Source organism: Xenia sp. Carnegie-2017, unplaced genomic scaffold (genome assembly GCF_021976095.1).
Source record: "Xenia sp. Carnegie-2017 unplaced genomic scaffold, XeniaSp_v1 HiC_scaffold_19, whole genome shotgun sequence".
NCBI lineage: Eukaryota > Metazoa > Cnidaria > Anthozoa > Malacalcyonacea > Xeniidae > Xenia > Xenia sp. Carnegie-2017.
This window is the reverse complement of record NW_025813481.1, coordinates 4,738,484-4,762,549: the sequence shown is the minus strand read 5'-3', so window position 1 is coordinate 4,762,549 and position 24,066 is coordinate 4,738,484. Positions and strand designations below refer to the sequence as shown.

Sequence of the window (24,066 nt, the reverse complement as noted above, 5' to 3'; positions counted from 1 at the left end):
ACTTGTTTTCTGATACTTTTATTAATTCCACAATGAAAAGAAAGTACAAATCAAAAATTTCTTGTGGTTCCAAGACTGCTATCAGCACTTTGCGAAGTAAAAACACAAAATCGTGACGTCACGAAGATTTTTTTAGCAAAATCTCTATAAACTACATGGATGTTTAAACATCAAAATCTAAATAAGCACGAATGAAAGTAATTTTATAACATCTGACTTATAATTCTTCAATTTAAATTGACGCTGTATGTACTTCCGCTGGTTGCTTATCAATTGTGTCTATCTTGGAAGGGGGTATTGTTCCCGGAGATATAAGCTGCGCATTCTTGGCAGCTTCCGGTTTCACGACACTCGGTCTGGCCTTGCTTGGAGGTCGATTTGTTTGCCTTTGTGGCGTTATTTGAGCAGTACGGATTGGTTTTCGCTCCGCCTGCCGACGACGTTTTTGTTGATCATCTTTTGTTGACTTCTGAGGTTTGGTTTCTGTTTTCGTTGGTTGTCTTCGCTTTTCTACTTCAATATTTTCGTTTGTAGTTAACGTCTCGCCACTGTTTACACTACCACTTGCAGTGCTGACAATGAGAGATTTTGGCTCGAAAGCTTTTGCTTTCTTTGGTGTTCTTTTCTTCGGCAAAGAACTGTTGAGTGTTACTCATCATAAGTTGATGTTGTTGACTTCTAAAATTCTGCAGTTGCTGTTGCGGTGCTGTAGCAACTTGCGTCATGGGCGACGTTTGAAACTGGTAAGCACGAATTTGTGCGGAAGGAACACCAGCTGTATTAAATCGCCGGTTTGGAGCAACTTTTAATCTTGCTTGTGAATTTGACTGTTTCTCGTTCACGGTAGCTGTATGAAATCCTACTTTGTTAGGACGTTGAATGGGTTCCGGCATTTGATGAGCAATAGTTGGGGTACGTCCAGAAGTTATTATCTGCCTCATCACGGGAGCAGGTTTAGGTACCATCATTCCACTGGCTGTGTTACCACCAACACTAGTGGTTGTGGAGAAATTTGGAACGTGGGCTCTGTATGCCAGTGCAGTAGTAGGAAATGAAGCTGTTGATAAATGGTGAACAGGAAGTTGGCGCTGAAAAGATCCAATGGCCGCTGGATATGGAGGGTACCCTATCCTTGAGACTGTCATCCCTTGAGTTTGTGTCAACATTGGTGATGTTCCAGTCTGATTCCCGGACGATACAGTACATTGTATCGTTTGTCCAGCACTTTGAAGTGATAACATGGAGCCATTTACGTGGTAAGTCGTGGTTGCATTTGCCTGACTGTCCACAGTATGTAAATGATTAACATCTGGACCGATCTGTTGAGAAACACTTCCAGGTGGGCTACTACTGGGAGGTTGGAACGGCTTAGCGTGTACATGTTTTGACATTTCAGAATGATCAGGCGGTGTGTAACGTTGATCTGTATGACCCGATGTCAATCGACTATCCGCTTGTTGTTGGTGTCTATGAGCGGGGTCGACGCCACCAGAATTCCCTTGATTTTCGCCATAAAATTCAACATGAGGTTGACGGGTCTGAATGTATTCTTGAAATGAATGTTGCTCCACGGGCAAAAACACTTGTTGTCCAGCAGGAACTGAAGTTTCATAACCGGTGCTTTGAGCTTTAGGGGCTTGTACAGCATAAATGGAGTTGTTCATATCGTCAGTTACTGTTGTATGATGAAACTGTGGTGTTGTAGCTCTTATCACTGGCATTGAGAAGAAAGGGCTACCCGTAAAGGCATTCGTTGAATACAAGGCAGGTGTCGGCATTATATGACGATCTTGAACTAAAGGTTGATGAGGAAGCGGTGATGAGGTGCTCACATGTTGATTTGTGGGATAGTTCACCGAATGCTGTGGAGGTGATTGAGATGCTGGATGCATATTTTGAGGACGTAATGGAGAAATTTGCTGCTGAATGCTCGACATATCAGTTTGAACGTATCGATGACTCATCGGAACAAGGGATTGCTGTTCAAAAGGAAACATAAAATTTGGAGTGGCTGATTTGGAAGAGAAAATTGCGGCTTGATGTTGTGGTATAGCATACGAAGACTGCGCACCATTGTCGAGAATTGGCATAGCAGTGTTGTAAACCTCAGATGATTCATTAGATACAGTTTCAGGTTTCACAGGCTGCTGCTGTTGCTGTGGTTTTACTTTACACACATTCTGTTGTTGTTCTCCAGAAGTCGCTTTCTTCATTCTAGGTGTTTTTACGAGTGAATCTGAGGAGCTTCCCTCCTCAACTACATTGGTGCTTCGACTACGATGATCAACAACGGAGTCTTGAGACGTGTCTGTACTTTCTTCCTTCGAAACGGCAGAAACATTACATTTGGCTTCTTGCAAATCCCAGGCCTTTTTGGCTGCCTCCATTTTTTCTTGCATTTCGAAGTTCATTTTAATATCATCCTCTGTATTCATCTTCCCTAAAGACGTATTCTCAGACGGCGTTTTGGACGTCTGTCTCATATGCACACTAAGTGAATTCTCAAGGAGCGATTCACCCATTGATTGAACATCAAGTTCAACCGAGTCCCGCTTTCGTCTTGTCTGCACAGAATCTTTGCTGTCGTTCTTTCCCTAAGAATGTGAAAAATCTCGGAGGTTAAATTATGAAACAACCTCAACATTCTAAGCTAATAAACTAATATTTCGATTTACATTACAAACATCCCATTCAGAGCTGATACGTCTAAACAATTCGTTACCAAACAAAACATTTACAAAATCAATATGTTAATCATGGAAATAAACATAGAGTGTTTTCATCAGTCGTCATGTTGGGGAAAATCGCTTCTAGTGAAAAGAATTGATGTTAATTTCATGCTCTGTTGAGCATCGGCAATCTGATGTACCCACCCCTCCCCGAACATGGCATTGTACTACAACTGTTGCACAGTCAGAATAGAAAGATTTGCTTTTGTAAATGATCTACTTTACCTGAACAGCACTTTCAAAATTAGGATCTTTATTTTCATCGGAATATTGCTGTGACTTAGTTGTTTTTACGGATATCTTTGCTTTTGGCGGCTTGTTTTGATCACGTGGTCGTGATCCACTGCGTGGTCGGTTTCCATTTTTCTAAGCGTTCAGAATAACACATTAAAACACCTTTTAAGACTACTAAAATTAAATAATAACAAAAAAAAGACTGGTGTTAAGCTAGTATACATACTATACACATTTATACCTCTTTCGTTCTATCAACATCAGATTTTGCTTTTGCTTCGCCATTGACTTTCCTATGATCTGAATTGCGTTTATTACCAGGAGTTCCTTTCTCAAATCTTGGAGGACGGTCGGTAGTCCAGTTGCTGTTCTTGGCATGCCGTTTTTCGTTTTCAGAAGCTTTTTCTCGGAAGGTGGAAGCGACCTTGCCATTGTTAACCTTATCACCGTTCTGTTTTCCAGCTATTTCTGACTGCATCAAATCACTTCGATGTTCCGTTTTAGCTCCTGCATTTGTTTTCTTTAGTCTGTCGTCGTTATTACCAGGCTTCGCCGTTTCTGAGCTGTTCACACTATGGAACAATCGTGATTCCGAATTTTGTGAATCAATCTCTTGTTCATTAGGAGGTGCTTGAAAGGTATCAGGTAGGTTTACTGTAATCAAAAGTTCTGGTTCTTCAGTTTTTAATTGGGAACTACCAGCTCGTTGTGGTTTTCCACTTCCAACTGCCAAAGGATCAGGCTGACTCGTACGAGAAGAGTCTAGAGTATTTTCGTTTGGAGGTTTTGCAGGGGTAATGGAGAGTGGTTTTATCCACGCATTGAACATTGGAGGAGGAGGTGGGGAACTTGGCTTCTCCAGCATAAATTGAGAAGTCTGCTTTGCTTCAATATTAACTGACGATAAAGATTTAGATATAGATGTGTTCTCTGAGCTAACAATACGGCCCACTGCAATCGGAGACGTACTCCCGTCGGGAATATTTGAAAGTACATCAGATAATGTACCAGACGTTTTCGCAAATCGAGGTGCAGCTTTTCCTACAGAAAGCTGCTTGTTTGGAAAATGGGACTTACTTGTTTTTTGTTTAATGGTTGCATCTGGTTTCAATTTTTCCGTTTCACGCCGACTTCGTTCTTCTTCTTTGGCCTTCTCCTCCTTTTGCGTTCTTTTCGACTTCACTTCAACGAAGTCACTTTGCGGAGACACGGGCTCGAACAGCTCGGCAGGCTGGGCAATATCATCAACATCAATAACACCTGCAATATTACTCAAATCAATGTGATCGATTCCGACCTTTTGTGGTTCTGTGCGTCTCGGATTCTTCTTGGGTGGTTCCAGATTTTCATCACCATCCATAGGATTGGGTTCTTTTTTAGAGCGACGACCGTGAGTTGTCAAAGCAGCAGGAGTGGTCGATTTACCGCTAAAACGTCCACTTTGTTTCTTTGAAGAACCCTTAACTACTTCCTGCTGCTTTTTCGCTAAAAAAGAATTCTTGTTAGACGAGGAATCCCCACGCGTAACACTGATCTCTTTAAAACTATCCATGTCTTTCTCTCTGGTTACATTGTCTGGCAGCCGTTTTTTCGAAAGTGGTTCTTCGTCATTCAAGCCATCTTTTCTTCGAGTGTCCTTGATTTCACCACGCGAGCTCTTTTCCTGACCTTTGCCAAAGTTAGGCCCATGTCTTTGGAAGCGGGGAGGTGTCTCTTTCTGTTTTCTCAAATTCTGTGGAAATTGCTGAGAGCTCACTCTTCCTCTACCTCTTCCACGTGCACGCGGGTGAACAGTCCCCTACCTCTATTAGCAGAATCGTAAAATCTTGAGGGACCTCGGTTAGCTGTTTTCTTTTTCTCGCCCTCGGTGTCGGAGACATCGGAGTCAACAGAAGAATTAGCACTAGGGTAATCTTCCCGTTCATCCCCTTCCTTTGATACAACGCTACTTACAGACCTCATGCCAGACCTACTACCACGCCCTCTTCCTTCGCGTTGACCACGTCTTGATAATCCACCGCGCCTTTCGTTACTCCGTCGATTTTGCACAGGGCTTACTGAGCCCACACTAAACATGTTTTCGGAAGTTTCACCATGCTTAGCACTTTCCTTTGATACATCTTGCACCGTTTCGTTTTTATGAGCAACTTCATTGTCAGCGCAACTTTCAGTATTCGGCGGCTTAGATGATATACTACCATCTTTGCTTTCTTTAACAGTCTGATGGCGAAGTGAAGTTTTCCTTTGCGTTCACTATGTTCATGACGATCAGCGTCTTTGGATTCATCAGGATCTTGACGATAACTAGTTTCAAATGATCGACGTCGCCTTGATGACTCCGAATTACTTTTGCCACGATTGTACGGTCTATCTTGTTCACGCTGGTTTTTCTGATCACGAGTAGTTTCGTTGTCTCGCCTTTTAGATCGATCACTTGTTCTGTTAGTTTGCTGTGAAACCTCACGATTATTTCTTGGAGGCCGCTTTTCATCGACATTTGATGGCTTATTATGACGAGTCCTATGCTCATCCTTTCTATCGTGACGTACTTTACTGTCCTCTAATTTACCCGAGCTTTTGCTTTCTTCATGTTGTTTTTGTTGATCATGAGTTAATCCATCACGAGGACGCCTGCGATCTTCCTTATTGTATTGTGTTTCACTCTGGCGATTGTTCACATCACGTGAGCTGCTAGAAGTTTTCCGAACTTTGGATGTACCATTGTCAACTATGTTGTTTGCAGTAGTCCTGGGATTGCTATCTTTTATTTTCTCATCGCGTTTAGATGATTCGATATCTTTTGACGCTTTATGATTTACGTCTTGTTTTCGGTCATTAGGAATCTGTTTATCTTTTCGCGTAACCGTTTCAACTGTAAACTTATCACTGGAATCTATTTGTTTGGCAAAATCACGTAAACGTTCATGTTCTTCACTTTTCTTTCCTGATTCATCAATCGACGAGACCGATCTGACTTCTTTCCTGGATTTGTCATTCATCAAACTATCCTCGCAATTTTCTCCTCTTACTTGCTCTAACGTTTCTTCCGTTACATTTTCACTTACTTGCTTGCTGGCAGGAAACCACTTCGATTTATTGTCAATATCATTTCTATCTTTATCATCTTTAATCTCTCCCTTTTCAGGAGGCTTACCAAAGCCACCTTTATTCCTAGATGTATCACGGAATCTTTCGGCTCGACTACTATGTTCTTTTACACCACGACCTCTAGATGGTGGCGGCCCTCCATTTGTTCGGTTTGTTTTGCGATCCTAACGGTTTTATCATCTCTTCCAGATTGCCTGCCGCTTTTGTAAAACCGTGAATCAGAATTATCTTTTGTGTAACGTTCATTCACTAGTCTCCTTTTATTGTCCACATTGGCATCTATTTTACCACGATCTTCATCTTCTTTCTGTATGTTCAGTTGTGTATCATTCAGTCGAGAAGTGGAAGTTTGCTTTCTTTCATCAGAAACAAGATCAGCGTCCGCTTTACGTGTCTCGTGATTTTGTTTAAAGGAAGATCTTTTTGGTTTCTTCAAACTTGTATCTACCTTTTCATCGTCCGCAACCGTCTTGATTTCATCTTGAGGATTATCTTTAAAGCTGCTTTGCGAGGGATTCCGACGTTGATGTACTCCCCTATCGCTACGACTATTGCTGTAGGACTTAGGATGACCACGAAGATTTTTTCCGGTCAAAGTTCCTCTACCACCGCGACTAGAAGAACCACTGTGTAAACGATCCCTGTTGCCAGCACGATCACGACCACCTTTATTGATGACTGCATAATTTCGTTCATGATCATCTCTTTTACGTTTAATATCCTCAGTACGTCTTCCATTTTCTCTTTGCTTTTCCGTACTATCTTTACTTTGCACCGACTCCATGCTACCACGTTCGTTTTGACTGCGTATACGACTTCCTCCTTTGTTAACTGCAATTTCGTTCATTTCACCCTTTCCGCGCGATGCTTCTGCATTTGCTTCGTTCTTTTTTTCTATTGCTTCGTCATTTCGAGGTTTACTCTCACTACTTTTCCTTTCAGGTCTGTTTTCATGTTTGACTATCGGTTCCCCGACACCCCTACCAGGAATAGGCTTTGATCTGTCTGTGACATCATTCTTATCCAAATGTGACGCAGTATCAGTATTCTTATAAGAAACGCTTGCCACCGCCTTTGACTTTCCTTCTTCACTTGGTTTATTTTCATAGTTTGAAGATTTTCGTTCCTTAATTGCATTTGTCTTTACATCTAAGCTAACTAACTTCTCTTCTCTACCAACACTATCCACAGACTTCACGCTATTTCGATCATCATCACCATGGCTACCGCTGTCTTTACGTTGCATTATCCTCTTGACAGTTACGTCACTTCCGGGTGACAAGGGGGAGCGCGGTCCTGTTAAAAAAGATGAAATAAGAAAGCATTTAGTCCTGAAAAATATCGGAAACTACATGAACCCGTCACATACATACCTAAGTCATGAATATTTGTTTGATGTGTTTGTATATGAGCTGGACGTGTTCTTTCGTTTAAAAGTCTTAACTTTTCACGTGCAGCTGACTCTTGTTGTCTTTTACGCTCATCTTCCTCCATTTGTTTACGTTGTCTAGCTTGTTCAATGGTAGAGTTATTTGTCTTTGAATCTATATATTCGTAAAAAGCAAAGAAATACGTACTATGGTCATGAAATCACAAAAATTATATTCTCACACCGCTGGGAGCTATATATACGTATAACATAGCTATTTACACAGGGTGGGTGGTGGTTGTGGGTGGTGGTGATGGTTGGTGGTGGTGGTGTTCGGGCAGTAATAACACGTCAAGCACAGCAAAGCAACAAAAACATTCATGCCAACCCGCACTACCCGACTACCGGGCAGCCAGCGGGTGTGAGAAAACATTCATGCCAACCCGCACCACCCGGGCAGCCAACAATGCTAGATAAAAGTTCATCATCGTACATACGAACAAAAACTAGTTACTACTTACCAACAGCTCTATTTTCATTATGCTGAGCGGGTCTTCCTAATTGAGAGCGATTTATGGCCATTGTTTGTGGTGGCATACGTTGCTGTGAAGATGGAAATTGTTTAGCCCATTGCCTCTGAGCATTACCGTGGGGCAACTGTTTTCTTTGATCATTCCAGTGTGGTGGGAAATTTCTTATTTCAGAACTTGTTTCATTCACCCAAGCTTGCTTACGTTGTTGTGAACCTTTACCATCAACCTAAAAATATGTGCACATAGAGTACCATAACACAACATTTTGGAGGAACGGGAATGAGCTTGATAAAGAGTAAGAAAATTTGGCATACATACTTCTAATGTTTGTTTTCAATCTCCTTTTTTTGCTCTTGTTCCGATAGTTGACTATTGACTGATTTTTTATCTGAGGATTTATCTCCCTCATCAGATATGTATGCTTCCTCATCGTCAAAATTCAATTTCACTGAATAGTCAATTTCTTCCTGTGCACCTGCCCAGCCACCATCATCAACGTCTTCTGAGTCCATAGCGTTTATATCTTCTTCATTTAAAATTGAAGGACGAACATATCCACTTGGTGATTCTTCCAGTTTGATACCATGCCTTGCTATCATAACACCAGGATTACCCCTATCCATGGTATTGCACATAATCAGAATAAGATTGTGGTTAACCTGCACACAGCTTGTTTTTGTTGGTAAGCTGTATGCAAGCTAACCACAAATTTTTCCAACATTTTTCTAAACACATATATTATACAATGTTTTTGTTGGTAAGCTGTATGCAAGCTAACCACAAATTTTTCCAACATTTTTCTAAACACATATATTATACAATGTTTTTGTTGGTAAGCTGTATTCAGGCTAACCACAATATTATACAAGACATTTCTGAACCCATACCTATAATTGGCTGCTGGATGAGCAGCATAGTTTGCAGGTCGAGCTTGTCCCATGTAGGGAAAATCTTGAGAATGACCACTCAGATGATGTCCATCTCGATGATACATCTAAGACAGAAACATTTCAATGAAAATGAATAAAGAATACATCAAAATAGATAGTTTTAGACAAGCAATGACCAACCTGTTGTCCATAGCCACTCCTATGAGGTGGACCTGGGTATGGTGCTCCATTATACATACCAAATGATGACTTGGGAGGTGGGGGTCCTGTTCCACCTTTGTGCATCCACGGAGGGTCGTCTAGAGGAAGAATAATTAGGTGAACATAATACAATATACCTAAATTACAATTACAATGTTGTTCATTGTGCTAACTTACGCATATTTCGAGGAGGTTGCCCATATGGTGGGAGAGAACCCCTTTCCTCCAGCTGCAACTTGTCTCTGGAGTTGCCACCACCTAATGTTGGGAATTCCTGATTGAAATACTGCGACTGACGGGGATAAGAGGTCTTCTCTAAAAGAAAATGAAACAATAAACGTGAAAGTTGATTTGTTAAAAGTCAGATTTACTTGTCAATGTCTGCTTTCCTAGAATAGGAGCAATAACTAGCTTGTAATGATTTCACACCATTAGAAAACTGTTGAATGAACTGAGCTATTTAAGAGTAAATTTATCGCAAGACCAACAATATCATTTTGGGCTATCAATCTTTCAAATGTTTAATGCAACTAAATTGTCGAATAAGATATTTCTAACCTTCTAATGCTTGCCCTGACAAACCTACTTTCAGGTTTTCACAAATATTTCATGTTTTGAATAACAGGATGAAATTTTCTTTTTTTTGAAATCATGCATTCAAAAAATAAAAATCCACATCCAATTCATGATAACAAGTACAAAAACATTGCAGAAAGGTAAAAAATGAAACGAGGGCTATCCAAAATTCATCAAGTTAAGAATTACTTTGTTATGTATAACAAAATGTACATCCTATAACATTGCTAGGTCAAAATGAACAGAATTTAATGGCCATGACAATCAAACACCGAGTTCATATTTTTCAACATTCAGACGTTAGTCAGACAAAGATGGACAACACTATTTGTAAACAAACTGAGCCGTCAATGATACTTTACTTTGCAATGAAAATAAAAAACAAAAAGCAAGTTCGTTTTGTGGTTCTTTTTTTGGTCAATTGCTTGTTTCCAAATAATGTAGTAAAGAGTAAAAAAAGCAATCTCTTAAATAAGTCACCCATTTATTATAACTGTCTTAGCTTTCTTAGTAGGTTAAATAATCACTTGCCAAAATAAAAGATAAGAATTTTTGTGTGCAAACTATATACTGTAATTTGTCAAAAGAAATATTGAGAAATTGAGTTGATAGCTCAAATGGCAAATTTCCAACAATATTTTATTTTGAATATACCTTGACCACCAGCCACGTTTTGAGAGCTGCTTGCCCAAGTCTTTGTTGCATTGAAACTCGGGTTTGTCGTAATTTTCTGTCCTGTAATATTTGTAGATTGTCCTGGTGTTGTTTTTTGTAACGTATCTGAAACCTTCGAAGATTGCTGTTCTTGTTGCTGACTTGCATTGCCCGCTGTTTGATTCACATTTTTGTTCGCAATTGCTTGATTTGCTTCCTTGTCTTTCCCGCTTCCCCATCCTCCTCCACCAGTTGGGACGAGGGCTACTGTAGGGTCGTTTCCTAAATTCTCGCTTTTTAAAGATGGTAAATTTGCTGGCGGTGGCATGCGCCGACTAGGAGCCACTTTTCCCAAACTCTGAAGGCCATGCCTTTGCACTCCTGTAAGAAGAAGAAACGAAATTCAAACGACTGCCTAACAATTGTATAAGTAAAATTATTGTACTTATTTAAACGTCCATATAATGACTTGACTACACACAACAAGAGAAATTGATATTCAAATAAATATTATAACGTTCAGTGGAAGAAATACGACAAAATACATATTCACCTGTAACTGTTTTAGTCTCAACCTTTGTTCCTTTGTATGTTTGGCTCAAATTGAGAGAAGAGAACTTTTTCGTGGCATTTTCCTTCGTTTTTAATCCGACACGATCCGACATACTGAAGAGGTAGTCATGAATGAAAATTTAGCGCCCCAAGTAATGATTTTAGACGCCAAAATCGTTCAGTTGTCAACTCAAAATGCCAAATGCAACAGGGACGCTTTCGACAATTGTCACTACTGCCCTCAAGAAAACCTAAATTTCTCGGTAAACTATATTTACATACAACTGTTTGTAGTTTTTTTCTGTTCCTTAAATATTTATCCTTTTATTCCCACCACATATATTGCCTCAGAAGTCCAGGATGGTAGGGATGTTTTCGGATAAAATTGGTATTTTTTTTTACAAGCGAAAACAACAACGATTAGATCGGCAGCCACTGTTGTTGAAGACAGTTGCTGAACAAATGACGCAACGCTCGCGGGAAATCTCGCGCACACACGCGTGGAAACTGTTACGAGCCCGCGTACCGAAGCAAGTGAGCTGTAAAATGGAGTTTCATGTGAAGAAGAAGGCTTATTTTGGTGGACGCTGTGGAACAATTCGCTTTAGCAATTGGGAGAAACGCGAAATAAATACTCCAGCATGTATGTTATACATGCGAGGTGGAGCAGCACCTCACCTTACCAATGAGATCATTAACGATCTTTTTCACAATGACTTTATTGGAGTTCATATTACCTTGCCAACCATGTTTCAATATCCAGGACCCGAAGTCCTTAAATCTTTCCAAGAAGGCATTGCCAAATTTCTTGCTTTGCAGGTATTACGAATTACCTGCATGATGGCTGGCTTCCGGTGAAATATCTTAAATGGAAATTTTCCCTTTCAGAAACAATATTTTGTATATTTATCAGTACAAGATCCAGCTCAAGAGATCAAACACACGTACAACGAGGAGAAAAATATTTCTGTGTGGAACAGTGGGGGAAGGAGGAAGGTTATCCAGCAAGCTCAAATACTAAACAGAGAGTTCACAATTGAGAGCTTAACGGTTTTCTTTTTTAGATAGACATTGAAGAGTATCTACAAATTTTACAATCTTTTAAACCAGATCTTGCTCAATGCTTATGTGACACTGTACCAAGTAATCAGACAAATAAAAGGAATATGAAGTCTGTAGATAGAACACTTAAATTCTTAGATGCAATGCAGGATTGCATGAAAAACAATGATATTTTAAAGAACATAGAAATACTGGGATCAATAGAAGGTGGTGATAGCAAAACTGAAAGATCAAGATCATGTGGTGAAACTTCCAAGAGACTGGTGTCAGGTTTGTAGCAATGGATGAAAGTAAGAATAAATACAAGACTGTATTCATTGGACTATGTGTTTTACTGATAAAATCTTACATCAGGTTATGTAGTGGAAGGAATCAATCCAGCAGATACTCCACACTGGGATGCTTTGTTAAAGGATGTTACAGTAAGTTAAATTTATTTTTCATTAAGGAAAGAACTTGTTTACTCCTGCTGAAATATGAAGGATGATTTTTTCTAGGAACTACTTGAAAAAAACAAACCTCGCTTTCTACATGGTCCATTAAGTCTTGGTAAAGTTGGTATCATTAAGAACCATGTATATCTAGGAATTGATTGCTATCAGCAAATAATCAAATGCTTTAATCTTTTAGAGGATGTTTTCACTGCTTTCGAATCTGGTATTGATGTGTTTGATAGCAGGTTGTAAAGACATGATTGTTAAAATACAAAAATTGTAAAGGAACTTTTTTTGTCTTTCTATTGAATGTAAGATTTATAATTCAGCTATCCATACCTGGTTTCACAAAGAGGTTGTTCTTTGAACTATCAAAATGAACGAAAGCGATGCAAACCAGAATCGAACCACATAGTTCAAACAAAGTCCGAGCCAGTTACTCTGAACAAGAAAGCGCTCCAGGATTCTTTGAATGATAACATTAATTTCTATGAACTCAATATTGCTAACAAAAGGTAATTTTGTGCATATTTGAAGACAAAAACTATGTTTGTCTAACATTTTAGCATTCTTCTCACAGGTATAAGGAAGATTTTTCACCACTTGTTGTTAGTTGTCCTTGTTATTCTTGCTCTAATCATTCTCGAGCATACATATATCACTTGTTAGAAACAAAAGAAATGCTTGCACAAGTATTGCTTATGATGTAAGTGTGATAGAATTGATTTTTGTCAATTTTTATTGTTTCAGGTTGTGTGTGTGATAAATGTTTCTTTTGTTTATTATAGACACAATTTACACCAATATTTTAGTTTTTTCAAGAACCTTCGTGTAGCTGTATGCACTGACACATATGAAATCTTCAAGCAAGATATGTTGAAATCATGACCAATAAACTATTTAGAGATGCCAAGTTAAAAATATCTTTAATAAATTTTGTCTTTTTAAATATTTGCAAAGTGCTATGGTAAAATTTAAAAGACAAAACAGTATTGATGGAAAATTCAAAAGCTAGATGAAAACAAGCATTTAATTTAAAAAATCGCATCCAGTATAGCAGACATTGTACAGTGCAAATGATGAAAATATTTTAAACCATGAAAAAAGCTTAAATATTTTCTTATTCTGTGTAAGCTTTACTGAAATAAACATTCATTTTTTTAAAGAAAATCAATTACATCACTTGCTTTTTCAGAGAAACAAACCAAACTAAGAACTGCATGGTTGTTTGCCATAATACTACAATCACAATTCGGCTTTAGAAGAAGGTGCACCTGAATCATCTGTCTTCTCGTTTGTCTTATTGCTTCTGGGTGCAAATGTTGAAGTTTCAGTGTCACTAAAGTATCCTTCGTCGCCAATATAATGTGTTGGATAAAGGACATAAGGAGAGGCAGAGAGTGCTATTAAATCACGCACTTCGAACTGTGCAACCCAATCTTTTCTAAACATAGAGAGAAAAATTGGTTTATGTAGCTAGGCATATGGTCATTGCAACCATGAATTACCAACATAATCTTCGTTGTACACTACTTACTCTGGATGTTGGTCAAACATAATGGGTATATACTCATCAACAGGTACGAATCTTTGCAATGGATTTGGTGCCAACAATTTTTTTGCACCTTCTAAAGTAATGACATATCCTAAAGTCCACCAAGAGTAACCAGGTCTGACCAAAAGCTTAACATCTGGGATGTACATATCTCGAGCTTGTTCATTAACCAACTTGCGACCAAGATACCTAAAAATATTTATATGTTCATATTGTACAACAAAAGGAACAAGATGAAAAGTTTGTTATCTTACATAAAGTCCCACTCCAGTTTTTGAGCCTCTTTCATTACATTATTTAGTTTTTTCCTAAAGTCAAGTTCAAATCTAATATCATCTTCCAGAAGCATAACAACCTTAAGATTTTCACGCACCATCTGAAACAAATGTTTTTACATCAAAACATTTAAATATGTTTATTTACTTAAGCATGCTATCAAAAGTATGTTTTTCCTTTGTTACTTTAAACATACAAACCTTCTCCCATATTAAGAAGTGGCTCATAAAGCAGCCAATTTCACCTTTTGTCACCGGTCTAAACATAAATGACATCAATACCATAAAAATTGAAATATTACAAAGTGGTGAATCACATTTCTAGTTTCACCTTCCATGGTATGGATCTGCATAACCATCAAGAACTTGAATACCAAGATTATCAATTTCTTCGTCTGAGACACGTCTGTCATTGATCGACATTGTCAGTAGTTTAGGATGTACAAACACAAGGGATAAAATAGGAGTAACAAAGAGTAACTATGGAGCACAAGATCTTACTTGCCATCATATCCATCAACAAAAGTTGCATTTATTCCTAACAGTTGTAAAGATAACTTCATTTTCTTTCTTCTATCTGGACGACGAGCCAGGTTGATTACAAACACCTTGAGTAGGAAAGATTAAGAGATGTTAAGATTGATTTTATGGACAGTATTGGAGATTGTAAACTGAAAGGCAAATCTTAGAATAAATGATTGGCAAAAAAAAAAATTTTTACCTATGTCATTGAAAATGCGATTTTCTAAATTCTAAGTTTTGTTGTCATTGTCATATTTTATTTTCAAATTGACAAATCTTTGGGTATTCAAATAATAATTTGTCGAAAATGTTTTGAAAAATAAATTACCTCATCAAAGCCAGCTTTATCAGCAATTGGGTATGCAACAGGCAAATAAGCACTTTCCACCATTTCAATATCATCAACTTAAATAAAAATTTGCAAATTTAAAGATCATCATGAAACATGCAACGAGCTGCTTATAAAAACATGCATGACTTTATACCAATGAGTTCCAATTTGGTGTGCTGAAATTTCATCTGTGTATAATGTAGACTGGACCTCCAAGATACTGGCTGGATTAAATTTCCATATGGCTCTTTATTCAATACATAAAACTTTAATCCTTCAAAAAAAATTGTTGTTTTACAACACAGAAAATAAATTAATCTAAAAAGAAAATGATTCAAGACCTGCTTCTTTAACTGAATGAGCAAACACCATGACATCATCATAAGGTCCATCATAAGATGAGCCTTCCGGGTCGTAATAAAGTTTCCTAGTTGCAGCACGTCGCACATCAATTAACATAACAGAATGCAACATCACTACTTCATGACAACCGACATTCTGTCTTTTCAATATTGGTAAATAATCATCAGTCCGCATGTAGTAACCCTCAAATAGAAAATTTGATTGAAAATTATATAATTGCCTAGGTTTTGAGTGTCCAAATCAACACTTACTTTTTCATCACGACCGCACCAGAAGTTTGAATATGCTGCCTTTTTAACAAATGATGGTATCATAGGAGATACGATTGTTCTAAATGAGAAATACTTTCTTGTAAGAAATTTTATAGCATTATATGAAAATTTCGTTTTCCAGCTCACTTTCTTTGCTCGATCAATGACCACAGAGTACTTGGATTTGTTAGAAAAACATCACAGTCTAAAAACTTAACCAAAATCAATTACATAAATTTCAAAAACAATATTTGCAAATGAGGTGGTAAAGAACTTTAAAAGAAACAATACATACAAGTATATAATCAGCCCATAGTCGTCTGGCTTCCTCCAATGCAGTCTGTCGTAGATGAATCAAACGTTTGAATCGTAAGGGAGACCAATGATTGACAGTCACAGAATCGGAATATGAATCATTTATGTTTGTGGTGTTTATGTCGATTCCATGGTACAAAAAACGGACATTTTTTACCCACATGTGAAGCAAACTGGCAGTGTGATCTAGATTATGATCACTCCTTATCCTAATAAATTGAAAAAATACCGGTTTTACGCATGCTTCATCGACATGTGTGCTTAGTGCTATGACAACGTATCCTTTAACGAAGAAATTATCCCACAATAAAACACTCGCAATAAATCAAGTTAAAACAAAATCACGACTAATAACCGACGTAGCAATACGTGCAGCAATTAATTCACAAATTGAAGGCATAGTTAAAATAATAGAGCAAAACCCTGAAAGATAAATCACTCTTAAAGTTAACATACCATAAATATATTCTGTCCTTAGGATAATCAAGTCGCTCTAAACACCCGAGCCAGTTTGGAAGGGAGTGTTCCACGTTACGCGCGATTATAGGCAGAAATATACGAGGTGGTAGCATTTGATATTCATTGTTGTCAGTGAGTAGTTTGAGTTTCTCTTCGCCGTTACTATATGAAACATAAAGAAACGTGATGAACCACAAATAATGACCGAAACCCATTGCTAAATGATCATTAATTCGACATGAAAAGAAATACGCCGCCAAGTGACAGCACTCATCCTCAACACAATGATTTATTTGTTGTCCTCCAATTGAGCCCGTAGTACGACATATATACTGTCCTGTTGAAACTTGAAACCATATTTGATTGGATGAAAGTATCGCATTATTATTGGTCAGTTTTCTGGCGTCATGTGCAGATTTGTCAAAATCAGACGACTTTGCTTTGGGCATAGCAGAGTACATGTTGGAAACAGGTTACTAAACGACGCGTTATTTTTCGTGTCATAAAAATAATTTCGCTTGTCGATTGACTGAAGTGGCAATAACTACACACTTTTGAACGTATTTCAGAGCATCACTTCGTTATAAAGAGATCATTATGTTTCAAAGTTTGAACATAATGGGAAGTAAGTAATTCTGACTCAATTGTAACAGCATGATCATGAACAATATGCATGATATCAAAAAATCTTTCAAAGTGAATTCATCGTGTATTCATATTCGATACAACGGATTCTGTATCGTATGAATACAATTCTGGAGCTCTTTGTCACCTTGTTTATGTAGCTATTAGACGAGATTCAACTAAGGCAAAAAAAGTTTTTGCGATAACAAAGAGACTTGCAACAGGTGGCTATTGAAAATATTAAAATACAAAACATATCCTTATAGGATGAGCTAATAAAACATTTTATAAAATAACTAATAATTTTGTAATGAATAAACTTGAAATTTCCATGCAAAGTCCTATTTGACAGGTATTGACAAGCACATTCACCATTTGACGTATGTATATAGTTTGTTTTGTCATTTCAAGAGATAGCATTTCATGAATTCGCTATCCAAATTATCTTTATGAGTAAATCATCCTTAATTATAAGTGAATGATAGCCACGAGCCACGTTGAGTGCTCTCTGCTTTTTTTAGACCCTCAACTTTATCAGCCGGTAGATTGTTGTTTAAAAAACTAAACATAAAATGTTTGGGACATTAAGACATAGAAAAATCATAGATAAATGTGTATATTATGATTTCGACCCAACCACTTGCTCGGCAAAATTAGTTTGGCGCAGTCAACAGTATCATCTCTATCAAATACATCAAAGAGTGGGATAAAAAAATGGAGAAAAAAAACAAGCAAGTCTCATTAAACATTTATTATTGTAAATGTTGAATATTTAGTTTACAGACGCAGCAGCAAGAAGCGTCTTTGCGGATAACTTGTGGTAAAACATTATAGCTAGCCGACCATTGAGAAAAAATATTTGGAAAACATGAGTGGGTATGCTAAGAGTGTGAACATGTTGTTATGGCTTATGGTCATGAGAAAATAGACATGATGATGTTTATGGCTTAAATTATATTCTTAATGCATACCACGAACAAATTCTTTATTTTCTGGCATTCATATCAACAACTTGTTTGCATTTTGCAGCTAGCGACGAGGGAGACATCGGTTTATGCGGAAAAATTTTAACAGTTCTGTCCATTGTAATTGTTGCCTGTACATTTCCATTTTCGTTGTTTTTCTGTTTAAAGGTATGAAAAATAACTGGATTTAAGAAATGTTACCTAAGGACTTTTCAAGGCTTCTATGAAATCCAAAATAACTCAGAAAACAATTTAAAAATAAATTACAAATAAATAACAATAAAATATGAATTATCTACAATAATTCTAAATAATTGAACTTTGATATATAGAGAAAAAGATTAAATGAATCATACAAATTGCGTTGTAATTCATCTTCAAAATCGCCGCGTAGTTATTGGAAACTGGAGATATTTGTAATCGTTGACAGGTTGTAACGGAGTACGAAAGAGCTGTGGTCTTTCGTTTGGGAAGAACAACTCAAGGAGAAGGGCACGGTCCAGGTTTAGTTCATACAAATGCTTGTATTTACTATGTTTAGTCTGTTTCTTAAATGGTGTTTATTTCTCATTAGGCACTTTCTTTCTATTACCATGCATTGATGCGTATTCCAAGATTGATCTGCGTACTGTTTCATTTGATGTTCCACCACAAGAAGTAATTCTCGAAATTGACAACTTTTCCAATTTTATAGTACGACTCCTTTTTGCTTGCAGATTCAAATCATATTTTATTTCACTCCAGGTACTAACAAAGGACAGTGTGACAGTCACGGTAGATGCTGTAGTATACTTTCGAATATACAATGCAACGATGTCTGTGACAAACGTCAGTGATGCGCAGGCTTCCACACGACTTTTGGCCCAGACAACATTGCGAAACATGATAGGAAGTAAGACCCTATCGGAGATTTTTAGCGATCGAGAATCGATAAGTAATACAATGCAGGTAAAAATTTTCAACTCACCCGTTCTGCTGGAAGCAAGTCCAAAATTAATAAATAATTGCATTTGTTCTCATCGAAACAGTTGATTCTTGATGAAGCAACAGATCCCTGGGGTGTAAAAGTTGAACGTGTAGAAATGTATGTGTTGCGGTCTGATGTATTTGTCCCAATTTCAACATTGAATTAACTCACCGTTAAAACAAACTTTGTTCTTAGGAAAGATATTCGTCTTCCAATTCAGCTCCAACGTGCCATGGCAGCCGAAGCCGAGGCAACAAGAGAAGCGAGAGCCAAGGTATGTGATATTGTATTAGTGAGCCCTAAAATGTAACATATAGTCCATTTAAACCATCTTGTTTGTTATGAAGATCATCGCAGCGAATGGCGAACGAGAGGCAGCGTGTTCTTTAAAAGAAGCTTCTGAAGTAATGGCTGAATCGCCATCAGCTTTGCAACTACGATACCTTCAGACTCTGAACACAATCTCTGCGGAAAAGAATTCAACAATTATATTTCCTGTGCCAGTCGATACTCTACAACGTTTTATGCCTTCGTGAACTACGATGAAGAATGAATAAATAAGTACAGAATAAACGACTGACTTATCTGTAAACAACCCTTTTCTCTCCTGAATATTCCTTTCTCCGCTTTTCTGATGTCCTCATTATATAAAATGAAATTTCAACGTCAAGACTTTGACGTTGCTTTTGCAAAAAATAATTGTACAGATTTTCGCAACAGTTAGTTAATGTATTTGTGGTCCATTATTATAGTATTTAATTTAGAAGTTAAACAATTTTTTTTCGGTTAAGACGGTGGATATACTCAATTCAGTACAACAATTTTTTTGATTCAATTAACAACATGAAAAAATCTACTTTATTTTCTAATCTACTTTATTCCCGGCAAATCAATGTTCGAACATAGGGCAAAATTTTCCATTTGTTTGATTTAACATGCGCATATTGAAGAGGAAAGTTAGTTCATGATAATTTAGATGGAGAAAAGACTTTGAATAAAACGGTTTCTTCACGTTTCAAAAATCCAATCAAAAGTTTTGTTTTGAAGTTTCCTTTGCAAATTGAGGCAATAGCGTCGAAGATTTCTTCCATTGGGATGTAAAAAAAAAGAAGGATCAAATATTATAATACGAAATGTCTCCTCAACATAATCAGGTCGTCTTATGTCGAAATACCGAAATTAAAGAGATAATGGAAACGTTCTATAATGATTCGATGAATATATTTTAACATATAACTCTCTATGTGCTCTTTACCTAATCTTCGATGAACGCAATTTAAAAACTGCTATCTTCTCTTTTTATGTAAACAAGCACGCCCACAAGTTTTCCGGCTTTATTTTGGTTTTATTACATCATCTGGAGCAATTCGCTACAATGAAACAGTGGAATGTTTTGAGAAAATATTTACGCCGTGGATATTCATCCGAGCAGCATGAAAATATAACAATAATCTTGGTTAGGGTTAGGGTTAGGTTTATTCAAGTTTTTAAGACATAAATAGTTATGTCGGATGAATAGCGTTTGAGCATTAAGTTACGTTTGTTCTACACGCTCAGACTTAAACAGCGGGTCATATTCATGTCTTCTGCAATACTTGGCTTTCTTTTTAAGGAATTTTACTTTCTAAAAGAATTCCTATTGGCGTAGCAGAATTTATGAATAAGGTCCGTCTCCCCCTCCTGAATTAACGTTCAATTTATGCCAGTTGGGTCAGCTCTTATGAAGTCGGTCATGCACTTTCAAATGGAAGCTTAGCATATTTTATTTACAGAGGTATATGAGTAAAGTTAATTCTGGGCATTGAATGATTTGTCTTCTCCGTTTTCAACAAGAAATTCAACTATTGAAGCGCCACGTATAGAAATTTTTGCTGACCACTCCGACAATTAATGCGACAAAGTGTCGATGACGTTTGCTGTTAATGGCAACCGTTGCTAAGATACAAGCCTTGCGGACAACAACTTTATTATTTTGTGTGAATGTGAAGAGTGTTGAGTAGTTTTTTTGAAACTGTTAAATAAAATTTAAAGAAACAGGGTCTTTTGCGTTTGAAATGAGTCAAAAAACAGCAGTTTTAACTGAAGAGATCGAAGAACTTCGAAAAAAGGTTGCTTTGCTCGGTAAGAAGTCAACTCGCCTCTCGTTAGATAAACGATACTGCTGCACAATATGGTTGAATCAATAAAATTTATGCAAACTTTTCTCGTTTCTTGCACCAAGGTGGCGATACTAAAGCATATAAAGAAACTGCGCAATGGAAAATAAAAACAAACAAAGAAGTTATTTTGAAAATGAGGCAGCAAAGCAAAGAATTTAGGACACTTTTAGCGAAGAGCAATGCCGTAAGATTACCACAGTAAATATTATGAATTTTACGAAAGAAGTATAAACTAGAACAATGATGGTTTTTGTCATAGGGCGATGAAAAGGTTATTGATGAAGCATTTAAAGAGAGAGATCCCCAACGATATTGTGCTATGAAAGGTTTACCAGGCAGAGTAAGAATTATTGTTATCTATCTTAGAGAAGTGTATGCTGTATTCAATTATGGAAAAATGTATGCAAGTATTGACAGTTATGATAGTTTATACAGCATTTGCACCTAAGCATATGAACTTGGTAGCCATATTCATGATAAAGTATGGAGGTTTTTCATTTGACTTGTAATTATTATGTAGACTGCAATAGAAAAGTTGGATCAACAAGTCTGCGAGTCAGTAAACAGGCTGAATGCAATTCGTCATCAAAGGAAGAACAAACAAAAGAAACTCGACAAACTACAGACTGAAATCGATGAAATGTCTAGAAGGACGGAGGAGATACAGAAATCTGATATGGGAGAGTCGTCAGAAGCACAGGTATAAAACACTTTGTCATTGTGTACATGAAGTAAGTTTTCCTGGAGATGATAAAGACGATGGAAAAAAAAACCTGTTTAAATGTATCTTTAGACATTGCGAGTTCTTGAGAATAGGTTGGATAAAATGAATTTAAAATGTAACGAAGCGACACGGATTACGACAACCTACCAGCAAATTATTGAATGTTTACGTGAGGTAAATCGTTCATATCCATTATCACATGTATTTCAACAAATATTTGAATGCAGTGTTATTCATTTTCCTGTAAAAAGGAACAGTTGACATGGCCGAACATGTTAAAGGACCTTGAAGAGGCAATCGAAGCTCAACGCGAGGAGCTTCGTGAACTAAAAGCTATGAATAACGACGCTCAAATTGCACGAGACACGGCGAAATCTGAACTTACCAGACTGGAGCAGAGCGTTTTTGAATCAAAGCGTGAAAGAGAGGCAGCTTTAGCAGAATACAAGAAACAAGCTGAGGAGAAAAAGGAACATGCAGAGAAAGTAGAGAAACGAGTGAGTTTGTACCCAACAGTTGATGCAGTTTCCCACAAATGTTTCTTACGTCGTAAATTTTTTATTTCATTTAGTTGCATAGAGGATCGATTCAACAAGATGATTTGTCAGGTAGTAGCTACACATTTAGCCTGTTTTATTGCATTGAAAGTTGTTAATGATGAATATTTGTAACTTCAGATCAAAAACCCGTTTTATCTGGTGAAGAACAAGAGAGAAAAATCACCACTTACGAAGGTGCCATGATGAAAATTAAAGACGCCACTGGAGTATCGGACATTCGAGTGAGTTACATTTGTCTTAGAAGGTCATTGTTACCTGTTGTTTTGATTAAGTACTTTAACTCTTACTTGTATCTTAGGAAGTCGTACAAAGGTTTCTTTCTCAAGGTGACACGCAAAAGCATTTGGAACAACTGAAAAACGATAACGAAAAGATGTTGGTTCGTCTCAAGGAAGAAAAGGTATAATGAATTGTATTATATAATCTCTCGCACCATACTACTTCACATCCCACCAACTGCTTATAGGAAAAGCTTCAACGAGAGTTTGAAGATATGAAATATTCTGGCGAAGCAAAGCTTTCTAGGTATGGAAAAATTGTTCTCAGGAACTTTTGTTTGACGAAAGCTGATTGACGGTTTAAATTATCTATAGCGGCCAAAGACTGTTGGAAGAATTTCAGCAACGCTTATTGGACGAAGAAAAGAAGTATATATTCTCTCCTAAGACGTTTAGATTTTCCTTGAAACATTTCTGCGAACTTATTTCTATGAAAATTTTACACTAAAAGGTTAGAAGAATCAAGGATACGTCAAGAACGCGCATCAAAAACATTGATCAATGTAAAAGCCGGCGTTGAACATTTAGCAGATAAACTACAGCATCTCAAAGCTGTAAGGAACGAAATTATTCAAAGTGTTTTTTCAAAGTGTTGTCATTTTTATTATGATTTACTTGATGTTTCCCCTAGCCTAAAGGACATGTTCCTCGGGCACAGCTTGCTCCAACTTCAGATGAATATGTTCTTGATCTACTGGGACAATGCGAACAAAAACTGTTGAAAATAATGGATGATCTTGGTGGTAAAAGTTTAGATGATATTTTGAAAGAAGACAGCGAGGTAACAGAGCGTTGTTCGTCAATTTAAGATAAATATAACTCATATGTTGATACTATGAAATGTTTCCATTCTCTCAATAGTTTCGAGTTTCATTGGAGTCTAAGATACCACAGTTTAACACACGTATTCAACTGCCAAAGACTAATATCAGTGGAACAAATTATGAAGGTCGACCGTCGTTCGTCTACATGTCTACATGGTTATTTACTAACGTCTACAACTAACAGTATTTCTATTTTCCATTTTTTAGATGACGAAGACAGTGGAGATGATGAAGATGTTCTGTCAAGACAAGCCATCAAAATGCACGCACAACAAATTATTGACTCCAAGAATAAGAAAAACAAACCCAGAAAAAATAAACGAAAGACAAAATAAAGCTTGGATACCAATGTATATAGTTTATAATGCTTTGGCTGGCTCAATAAATATATTTTATGAAATGATAAGTTGTTTTTAAGTTACTTGCTTTGGCTCTGTTTTGAAAATTGAAGATCGCTATTTCGTGCAAAACGTGATGATAAAATATGAACTGTTGTGTTACTGAAGTCTTGTTCAATTTTTAGAAAGATGTTCTTATTCAGAGTGAGTATTA

At 37.1% G+C, this 24,066-nt stretch overlaps 5 protein-coding genes and 1 long non-coding RNA gene across 7 annotated transcripts; 3 read left to right on the top strand and 3 right to left on the bottom strand.

Moving 5' to 3' along the window:
• Window positions 1-2: 2 nt before the first annotated feature.
• Window positions 3-11,481, bottom strand: LOC124439325 (protein PRRC2C-like). Its single transcript, XM_046989550.1, has 13 exons — window positions 10,848-11,481; window positions 10,295-10,675; window positions 9,242-9,379; window positions 9,044-9,162; window positions 8,861-8,967; window positions 8,297-8,588; window positions 7,962-8,199; window positions 7,445-7,615; window positions 6,180-7,367; window positions 5,162-6,126; window positions 3,205-4,761; window positions 2,955-3,095; window positions 3-2,594 (listed from the first exon to the last, which is right to left on the bottom strand). Exons 1-13 carry the CDS (start codon window positions 10,957-10,959, stop codon window positions 558-560), a joined length of 7,446 nt encoding a protein of 2,481 aa, XP_046845506.1. The 5' UTR covers window positions 10,960-11,481; the 3' UTR covers window positions 3-557.
• On the top strand, window positions 11,377-13,512 carry LOC124439512 (queuine tRNA-ribosyltransferase accessory subunit 2-like). Of its 2 annotated transcripts, XM_046989753.1 has the most exons (9): window positions 11,377-11,665; window positions 11,735-11,842; window positions 11,911-12,178; window positions 12,263-12,330; window positions 12,406-12,457; window positions 12,539-12,587; window positions 12,672-12,857; window positions 12,923-13,048; window positions 13,131-13,512. In XM_046989753.1, the coding sequence occupies exons 1-9, from the start codon at window positions 11,393-11,395 to the stop codon at window positions 13,228-13,230; spliced, it is 1,230 nt and encodes a 409-aa protein (XP_046845709.1). In that variant the 5' UTR covers window positions 11,377-11,392; the 3' UTR covers window positions 13,231-13,512. The 2 variants fall into 2 exon arrangements, with proteins under 2 accessions (XP_046845709.1, XP_046845708.1); XM_046989752.1 differs by having other exon boundaries at window positions 12,406-12,587.
• On the bottom strand, window positions 13,355-16,702 carry LOC124439511 (procollagen galactosyltransferase 1-like). The gene is made up of 13 exons (XM_046989750.1): window positions 16,411-16,702; window positions 15,935-16,163; window positions 15,787-15,851; window positions 15,640-15,718; window positions 15,367-15,571; window positions 15,180-15,299; window positions 15,023-15,099; window positions 14,674-14,780; window positions 14,504-14,578; window positions 14,374-14,431; window positions 14,152-14,273; window positions 13,880-14,086; window positions 13,355-13,786 (listed from the first exon to the last, which is right to left on the bottom strand). The coding sequence occupies exons 1-13, from the start codon at window positions 16,626-16,628 to the stop codon at window positions 13,588-13,590; spliced, it is 1,761 nt and encodes a 586-aa protein (XP_046845706.1). The 5' UTR covers window positions 16,629-16,702; the 3' UTR covers window positions 13,355-13,587.
• A 162-nt stretch (window positions 16,703-16,864) lies between these two features.
• On the top strand, window positions 16,865-19,825 carry LOC124438838 (band 7 protein AGAP004871-like). Its single transcript, XM_046989050.1, has 8 exons — window positions 16,865-17,038; window positions 18,067-18,170; window positions 18,433-18,505; window positions 18,577-18,659; window positions 18,747-18,950; window positions 19,031-19,086; window positions 19,165-19,243; window positions 19,317-19,825. The coding sequence occupies exons 1-8, from the start codon at window positions 17,011-17,013 to the stop codon at window positions 19,503-19,505; spliced, it is 816 nt and encodes a 271-aa protein (XP_046845006.1). The 5' UTR covers window positions 16,865-17,010; the 3' UTR covers window positions 19,506-19,825.
• On the bottom strand, window positions 18,601-19,216 carry LOC124438839. Its single transcript, XR_006946177.1, has 3 exons — window positions 19,141-19,216; window positions 18,970-19,056; window positions 18,601-18,749 (listed from the first exon to the last, which is right to left on the bottom strand). It is a non-coding gene; the product is annotated as an uncharacterized LOC124438839 (long non-coding RNA).
• A 970-nt stretch (window positions 19,826-20,795) lies between the features above and the next one.
• On the top strand, window positions 20,796-23,917 carry LOC124438499 (outer dynein arm-docking complex subunit 3-like). Its single transcript, XM_046988657.1, has 15 exons — window positions 20,796-21,090; window positions 21,191-21,312; window positions 21,388-21,468; window positions 21,649-21,828; window positions 21,922-22,026; window positions 22,104-22,349; window positions 22,424-22,460; window positions 22,530-22,633; window positions 22,711-22,812; window positions 22,879-22,937; window positions 23,006-23,059; window positions 23,142-23,244; window positions 23,322-23,471; window positions 23,552-23,639; window positions 23,722-23,917. The coding sequence occupies exons 1-15, from the start codon at window positions 21,024-21,026 to the stop codon at window positions 23,847-23,849; spliced, it is 1,626 nt and encodes a 541-aa protein (XP_046844613.1). The 5' UTR covers window positions 20,796-21,023; the 3' UTR covers window positions 23,850-23,917.
• The last annotated feature ends 149 nt before the right edge of the window (window positions 23,918-24,066 follow it).